Genomic DNA, 9,324 nt, shown 5'->3' with positions numbered 1-9,324 from the left:
GGCTCTTTTTGCGTCTTCTACTGCCATCTATAGGAAACATCACTCCATCTGCCCGAGCTGCGTTTTCAGCAGTTTCCCTGAAAACAACTAAATGATAAACAGGCGCATTGATTGCACTAAATACTGATGCTCTTACAAATAGCTCGTTAGCTTTGATGTATAGGGTTCTGACTACCAACTGGGTAAGTTCCAGTGAAATAAAAAAATTACCTTTTCAAAAAAAAAAAAAAAATTAGCGCTTATGCAGTACTCTGCAGACTTACATTTCATTTTTTTCATTTCATCTGAACTTAGTCTTTAGAGTCTCAAACCGACAAGTTTATATGAATGCGTGAGTATATATTTATGTATATATTCACACACACTACATAGTGGTTTACCTGTCTTTAATTCAAATAAAATAAGAAAAGATGGTGATATTATAGATAACTTACGTAAGACTTTAAATTATATATATATATATATATATATATATATATATATATATATATATATATATATATATATATATATATATATATATAAATTACACATATATTTATAAACACACACACACTCACAGAGAAAGTGAAATGCAAACAAACCTACCCAAGAGTTAAGTGGGTAACAGTGACTTGTGAAAGGGGGAAAAGAACAGGCGGATAGTTTGTGGAGTGGAGCCATACCACTCAGAAGATAACTGGGGGTTTCATTCCTTTTCTGCTCGCTCTTTTCACCGTCTTACCGTCGGTCTTTTCTATTGGATTTGCTTTAGTTGTGCGAGATAATCTAGATAAATCACATGCTTTAATTCTGCTAGATGATGAGGATGTTTAAAGAAAAGCGAAAATCGACCATTAAATTGCGTCTTCTTAGCAAGGAATCGCCGCAGGGAAGCTTGTTCTTTTCAGAGAAACATTGCAAACTGCTTTTGTGGAGCTGACCGTCACGTTGCTAACGTGAATGAGGCGGTTTGTGCGAGCTATGCCTCAGCATACAGACCTAAAAACCTTACAAGCCGCACTTTAAGGATTTTACAGTCGAACGGACCAAACCTTGTGAAACGACTCCGGTCTTTTGGTTGAGAAATTCCTCTGTCGCTGAAATGTTCTGGCCTTCGAGGGGTCAACACGGTAGGTGAATATTTATTTTATTATCTACTTGTGGTATTGCGTGTTTTTTTTTAATACGAGGGATTCTCTGTCTGTGGTACTGAAATAGTGTTCAAAATCAGTGCAGTTGGACAACTGAGAAACAGTACGTCGTTGTCTTTGAATCTAAACAGGGACAGAACGAAAACCATTTCCTTGGAAATAAAATCGTGATAAAATGTTCATTACGGAATCGCTTCCAAAATAACCACTCTGGCCAGTAACGCAATACTTCCCGTCTGCTCTGTATTCTATCTTGTTGAAAGAAATTCTCTCGCAATAAAAAATCCTAATAGTAATGACGGTGCAATGGTGTTTTGGGTAACATACAAGAAAAGCTTACTTTAGCTTCCGAAAACGTTAAGTTACGATGCAAGTATGTAGGAGGGATTTTACTTTGTTCTTCTAATTGAAAATAACGGCTTTATTTTCTTAAAACGGTTCAGACAGTTTTTTTTTGCATTTTTTGTTCCTCTTGGTATAAACCTACTGTTCGTACCTGAGCAGTTCAATGATATTCATTTACAATCAATTCTACATTAAGGAATTCTTTTTTTTTTCATCCTTCTCCCTCCCTCTCTTTCGCTCTCCCTCTCTCTCGCTCGCTCTCTCTGTTTTTAGGCTATGAAAAGGAGCTTTGCTATGTAAATGTACCCCTTCTTTGAGCACTATGTTAGGATTAGATTTCCTGGAGGTTGCAGGGGAAGATGTAACCAGGCTTAAAAGGGACAGATTTTCGGCTCTGGTCACACTACATTTTTTAACTATGGATGTAGGGGTAGTTCCTAAATGAGCTAGTGTGTTGAACTGAGAAGAAACGGAAAATCGGATTTGTTTTCCAGCGAGATGATATTTAGATATTAAATCAATGACGTAGGATATTCGTTTGTGCTTTTAATCAACTCGGGTGTCTTTCAGCCTGAAGGATGAAGAGGTCTGACAGTCTCCTTTGCTTACAATCACTAATTCCAGCGTCCATAACAGCACTGATGAACGTTTTGTAACCTGACATTATCAATATTATTCATATTATTAGATTAGCGTTTTAATCTCGCTAGTTAAAGGCATTGGTAATATAGTGAAAAAATGAATTATGTAACATGTCTAGAACCAAAGAGTATCCGTAATGTTAAATGGGCTTGGATGTAGAGGGTGAGTAAATCCATCTTTTTATCGTCTGCGCGAGGGCATATTGTTCTGTTAATGGGTCCTGTTTTCTTTTCTGTTATGATGTGCTGTGTACAGTCAAAAAGCTCTCCTTCCACTTCTCTGCACACCTATAAAAAGGGTGGATTTCACAGTCTTGGTGAAATAATGAAAACCTTGACTGGAGAACTGAAGAAGCATTCAGCAATATTAAATGGAAGGCAGACACTTCATGTGTCGCAAAGTATGCCAGTTATTGCAGGATAAATAAAACAGTGATAATAATTTACTTCACGTTCATTTTTTATATATATGTATGTAGTGAAACTTATAAAAAGTAGGTGTGGCACACAGATTAAAAATTAATTGAATGACAGTATGTTATCGGGAGTGAAATAAGATTTATTTATTTATTTACTTTTTATTTTATTTCAATTTGCTGTCGTTAGACATTTTCTGCCAGTTTCTATTGCTTTTTGTAGATGTGGCTGATATGTAGCCACTCAGCATTATGCCTACCCTGTATGCTGGCTGATGTTTTAATTTGTAGGGCTTCTTAAAGGATGACCTCAGTGGTGAATGAATATCCACAATTCCTTCTGTTTTTTTGGTTTTTCATTTAATAGTTCACTTTTATCAATATTAATGAAAAAAGAACAAAACATATGGGAAATTATCCTAGAAAATGTCTGCAATTGTCTATTTTCTTTCTAGATGATACAACGTAGACAAAGTGCACAACACTGAGTGTGGACCACCGTCTATGTGAAAAATGCTTATCTGGATATTGCATATCATCACTTTGACTGTTGCCTCTCTGACGTTTATAGAGACGTACGACAATTACGGGGAAATATGTCAAAACCTTTGTTTATGTGAAGAGAAAGATGGAATATTGTTGGTGAGCTGTGAAAACAGGGGGATAGTCAGACTTTCTGAAATCAGCCCTTTGCATTTTTCTATGTACCATCTTTTACTAACTGGAAATCTTTTAAAGAAACTCTCTCGAAATGATTTTATTAATTACACAGGTGTTACAATTTTGCATTTAGGCAACAATGATATACAGGAAATTGAAACGGGAGCCTTTAATGGACTGCAAGGATTAAAGAGATTGCATCTTAACAACAACAAAATAGAAATTTTGCGGGATGATACTTTTGTTGGTCTGGAGAGTTTGGAATACCTGCAGATTGATTATAATTATATCAGCATTATTGAGCCTAATGCCTTCAGCAAACTGCATCAACTGCAAGTAATTATACTGAATGACAATTTGTTGTCTAACATACCAAGCAACATTTTTCGTTACGTTCCATTAACCCATCTTGACCTAAGGGGAAACAGACTAAAAATGTTGCCCTACATTGGCCTTTTGGAGCACATGGACAAGGTTGTGGAATTACAACTTGAAGAAAACCCTTGGAATTGCTCATGTGAACTAATTGCACTGAAATCTTGGCTAGAAAGCATTTCCTATTCAGCTCTGGTTGGAGAGGTGGTATGTGAGACACCTTTCCGATTACATGGTAGAGATCTGGATGAAGTATCAAAACCTGAGCTATGCCCTAGACGAGCAGTTTCTGAATATGAAGCACGTCCTCAGCCACCTTTGAGCACTATGGGATATTTTCATACAACACCAGCTGCTGCAACATCTTCCCCTACTTCTTCTGCTGTTCTGAGATCTTCTACAAAGCCTACAAAGCAAACAAACAAAGCAAGAAAAAGGCCCACAACACGTATCCCACCAAAGGATGGTTTCAATTATGGGCCAATAATTGCTTATCAGACCAAATCCCCAGTGCCTTTAGAGTGTCCTACTGCCTGTACATGTAACTTACAGATTTCTGACCTGGGACTAAATGTCAACTGCCAAGAACGGAAGGTTGAAAATATTGCTGATTTAAAACCTAAACCATACAATCCCAAAAAGATGTATCTTACTGGAAATTACATTTCAATGGTGCGCCGATCTGATTTTATTGAAGCAACAGGATTAGATTTACTCCACCTTGGTAACAATCGGATAGCAGTTATACAAGACAAAGCCTTTGGGGATTTGACCAATTTACGAAGACTCTACCTAAATGGAAATTTAATTGAACGGCTCACTGCAGAAATGTTTTATGGTCTTCAGAGCCTACAGTATTTATATTTAGAATATAATGTTATTAGGGAAATTGTCGCTGGTACATTTGTACATGTACCAAACCTCCAGCTTCTATTTCTTAATAATAACCATTTACGAACTTTACCTGGAGGTATTTTTGCTGATTTGAACCTGGCCAGGCTTAATCTACGGAGTAATCAGTTCACATATTTACCTGTAAGTGGTGTATTAGATCAGCTAAAATCTCTGGTTCAGATTGATTTATATGAAAACCCATGGGACTGTACATGTGATGTGCTGGGTATGAAGATATGGCTTGAACAGCTTAACACAGGAACAGTGGTTAATGATGTATTATGTGGTTCTCCCAAAAAATTGTCTGGTGAAGATATGCGATCCATCAAATCGGATTTTCTTTGCCCTGATTACTTTGAAGTAACATCTTCTGTGCCCCCTACTTCTGCAGAGCCAGTTCCAGAACGGACCACTACAATAGAAACCTCTATTAAGTATAATACTCCTGCAAGTTCTGTTCCACTCTCTGTACTAATTTTAAGTCTTCTGTTGGTTTTTATTATGTCTGTTTTTGTAGCTGCTGGCCTTTTTGTAGTGGTAATGAAAAGACGGAAAAAATCACAAAATGATCGCACAAGTACCAATAATTCAGATGTAAGTTCCTTTAACTTACAGTACAGTGTTTACACTAACAGATCTGTGCCAAAAGTGAAAACTCCTGCTGGACATGTCTATGAGTACATCCCACATCCACTGGGTCATATGTGTAAAAATCCAATCTACAGATCGAGGGAAGGAAACTCAGTAGAGGATTATAGAGATCTCCACGAGCTTAAAGTTACCTACAGAAACAACACTGAAGAAGAAAGAGAAAGTCATTTAAGAAGTCCCACCTACAGTGTAAGCACCATAGAACCACGAGAGGAGTCGTCTTCTGTACAAGATGCAGAGCATTTTTACAGAGGAATTTTAGAGCCAGACAAACAGCCCCCTTCTGGGAACAATATTGAATATAAGTACAGTGGTCCTACTACTTTTACATATACACCAAACTATGATTTAAGGCGACAATTTTTGCATCCAGAAAGGATACGAGAAACTGTTCTTTATGGCACAGCACCAAGTACTGTACATGTTGAACCTAACAGAAATGAATATCTGGAACTAAAAGCAAAACTTCAAGTTGAGCCGGACTACCTCGAAGTACTTGAGAAACAGACAACTTTCAGTCAATTTTAGATGGCAGATTTGTCTACATACAAACAATGATATACATAAATATAAATATATATATATATATATATATATAAATGAAATGAACATTTTGTTTTTTATAATTATTGTTAATTATTTTATTGTTAAAGTTTTGAAAAGGGGTTAATTGTATTGGCACAGAGTAACCACCTTTGAAGACTACAGCTACATGGGGTGTGCCATACTGTATTTTTAAAACCTACATACTATTATAACATTTACATTTTCACAAATCGTGAAAACAAAAGGTGCAAGACTATTAGGGACAATGAATTTGTTTTTCTTTTTTTATTTCTAAATCCTTTTTAAACTGCCATTAAATACATGTACAGATATGTTAAAAATATTCATTAAATAGGTTGATCATGCATTGCAAATCACAAATGATGTCCAGATCATGTATTACAGAACCTATAATGTACATTAAAAGCAGATTGCTACTTTTAACCACTTTGTTTGCTTCCTACATAATTCAAAATGCTTAGCCTTTAGCAAAGGCTTCTCGTGGGCATAAGACGATGAAGTTTGCCTTTTATAATAAACAGTAAATCAATCTAGGCTGCTTTGATACAAACAATGTAAATTTTATAACATGCAATTATTTTTTTTCTGACTTTATGCAACACATTCTACTTAGAAAAGGTGGCTTTAATTAGAGTTGGCACACCCCAATTTCATCGCAAGGCTCCATTTTAAAAATGTGTCTTTGTATGCTTTCTGCACTTTTGAAATAGAAGACTTTAGAGTCTTTACTATTTTAACTCAGACAAATCAATATGAGTTTAAAATATATGAAATTAAAAAATAATAATCAAAGTAATAATTAACTTGTAAAATATTGATATTTTAATGTAGCACCTATTTTTATATAAACATTGTCAATTATCTTTATGTCACTATTTTATTTTTCTTTGGTCTGTGGTTATTTTACACATATTGCACTATATGACCAAAATATATGTAAAAGAATATGATGTCAAGGTTTTCTATTCTACCGTATATTCAGTGAGTGCATCTGGCTAATAATTACCATGACTGACAATTTTACTGAAGGCAGCTCACTGCAAATGCTAGGAAGTGAAGAAAGAAGATGAAAAATGCAAAAAGAAATAACATTTAGCCCTTCCACTGTCTGATTATGTATTATTTTAGTTTAAAGAACAGAAAAAAACAACTTTGTTTTCATAAGTACAGATGTTTGTTTCAGTTTTTGAGTCATTCAAAAATACCTGCGTCTCCAGCAGTACTTAACAGATATGGGGAGGGGGGATACCACAGCAGAAGTTTGAACTGATTACATACCGTATGTCCAATGTATTGCCAGGATATGTATTTTTTTATAGTTTATAAAATAAAAATAAAACTAAAATAAAATCATGAAAACACTTAATACAATTCATAGTCTATATTATTTAGTGAACATATTGTACATTCAGGCACCAAGACTACAAGCTTGGTACATAACAGAATCATTTGGTTAAAAAATAAAATACAGAAAGTAGGAACTGATTGTGTTTTTTGGACTAAATGCTGAAATGCTTGTGGGTAATCTTTAACAAATGAACTGATTTAAATGTAATTAGATTTTTATATTTAATCCCATCTTGTTTCCCTTCAATCCCAACCAATCCTACAAGTGGACGTTAATTTTAAGGCTGTGGTAATATGGTTGTCTGGAAAGCCTGCTTCAGAATCCTCACAGATGGTGGTGGTAGGTGTATGCATTAAACATTTCCTATCTGACTGCAAGAATGCCGTGGTTTATCTAGCTGATAAAGTAGGTTAATATGTATAAAGGTTTGCTTCCCATCTGTTCTTCTTTTCATTAATTTCTGTTCTACATGTTAGATTCTTATTGAAATACCGGAACCTGTGTTCTCCATTAGTCACACCAAAACTTGTAAAAATCTGGAAGTTCTCAAAGGCAAGCGAGAGTGAAAAACTATGTCATCATGATATCAAAAATAACTTAAAATGATGCATTGCTATTGAGCTGTTTACATTTACAACACATAATATCAATAATATTAATGTTTAATTTCTAAAGGTTGCCTTACTATTTTATGATGTGCATGTCATTTTAAATTAAACTCCTATCGTATTTTCAGATATCTTATATAATATTTCTGAAATAAACACTTTCCCCAAATAATTATGTTGAGCATGCAGTTTAAATGCAGCAGAAAAGTAATATAAAAATATGTAGAAAATATACTAACTGTGGTATGCTAACTAGTTTGCCCAGTGCTCAGTAACTTCATATTGTTTTTAACCTGTTATTACTCAATCCTCATATTATCTGAAAACACTATGTACTGTAAAATGCCTCAGTTATATGCTCATTATTTGCATTGCTTTATGTTGGAAAAATAATATATGTTTTTTTCTGTTAAAGCAGATTACTTGAACATACAAGAAATATTTACATTGTAATGAAAACCTGAAAAACATTTTTAATCTCTCTACATTTATGCTAAGCTTTCTTTCCAGTCTTTCAATTAGGATAAACAGTGAAAACAGTATAACTATCTTTTTCTTTCTTTAAAATAAGGTCATTAGAGCAGCACCTGTTTTGTAAAGAGCAGATGGCATGTGTTGTAAATTAAAACATTTATTTGCGTTTCACTGATTTCATTTTTAAGCCTTATAAATTCTGTCAGCAGGCATCAAAAGAAAAGTTTAGGAAAAATAATGTAATAATGCCTTTTTAAATAAGCATATCTAAAAAATATAAAACACTTAAAAATAATTCAATACTCCAATTAAGTTATAGGCTGCAATACTGCAATATGCTGATTTCTTACTTGCATATAGGGTATAAAAACATACATACAGTGCAAAACATAAACTGCTTGAAATATATATGTGTATATCGATATATATATAGACATAGATATACTATAAATAGACACATGCAGTAATACTAAACATATTTTAAAATGTATTCTTAATTTATAGTATATTGTTTTTCATTAATTTCTTATTAGATGTTTTCCAATTTTCCAAAAATAAAAGTGCTAAGCAATTTGTTTTTACAATAAACTAGTCAAATGCTGTAAGCATTCCTTCTATTTTGATCTATAGACCACCACTCCCCCTCAGACCCAACCACCACCAAAAAATTAACTAAAATAAAGGCTTGTTTGTTTTACCCTATACTTTATATTTTGGGCTTAATAGTTTTCTAAAATTCCCAATTTACAGTCATAACAGTTATGTGCCAAGTATGACATGCCACACAAATGTACTGCATGTATTTTTTGCACATTAGAATCAGTAGTACAGCTGTTAGTTATCCATTTCCTGTTAGGCACAGACAAGACATACGGAAAATGGGTATACTGTACATCAGTCCAGTAGGTACTCACTGGACACAAGTAAAGTTGCACATCGCACAATACTCTGACCACTCACGACTCTTTTCACTGTATTAGCACAGCTATCCTAAGATGGATGTATTATCTTTGTTACAGTGTGCTTTAGTCAATGCCTATCATGACAGAGGTGGTTGTGGACTCATTTAAGACATCTCTGATGAGTTGGAAATCTTGTATACATCTCAAAACAAATGTTAACTTCACACTTAATCATGAATATTTAACATTACATTCATCATTATTCATGTTACTGAAAATAAAACTCGAAAATGTCAATCCCAAACTTTCA

The 9,324-nt window shown here is 34.2% G+C and overlaps 1 protein-coding gene across 2 annotated transcripts; it reads left to right on the top strand.

Annotated features, from left to right (window-relative positions):
* Positions 1-626: 626 nt before the first annotated feature.
* Positions 627-7,036, top strand: LOC114650116 (SLIT and NTRK-like protein 5). 2 transcript variants are annotated; one of them, XM_028799565.2, is made up of 2 exons: positions 627-1,112; positions 2,991-7,036. In XM_028799565.2, exon 2 carries the CDS (start codon positions 3,049-3,051, stop codon positions 5,641-5,643), a length of 2,595 nt encoding a protein of 864 aa, XP_028655398.1. In that variant the 5' UTR covers positions 627-1,112; positions 2,991-3,048; the 3' UTR covers positions 5,644-7,036. The 2 variants fall into 2 exon arrangements, with proteins under 2 accessions (XP_028655398.1, XP_028655399.1); XM_028799566.2 differs by lacking the exon at positions 627-1,112 and adding an exon at positions 1,771-2,282.
* The last annotated feature ends 2,288 nt before the right edge of the window (positions 7,037-9,324 follow it).

The sequence above is a fragment of the Erpetoichthys calabaricus genome, chromosome 4, assembly GCF_900747795.2.
Source record: "Erpetoichthys calabaricus chromosome 4, fErpCal1.3, whole genome shotgun sequence".
Taxonomy (NCBI): Eukaryota; Metazoa; Chordata; class Cladistia; order Polypteriformes; family Polypteridae; genus Erpetoichthys; species Erpetoichthys calabaricus.
Note: the sequence above shows the minus strand (reverse complement) of the source record. Positions and strands in the feature narration are given on the sequence as shown.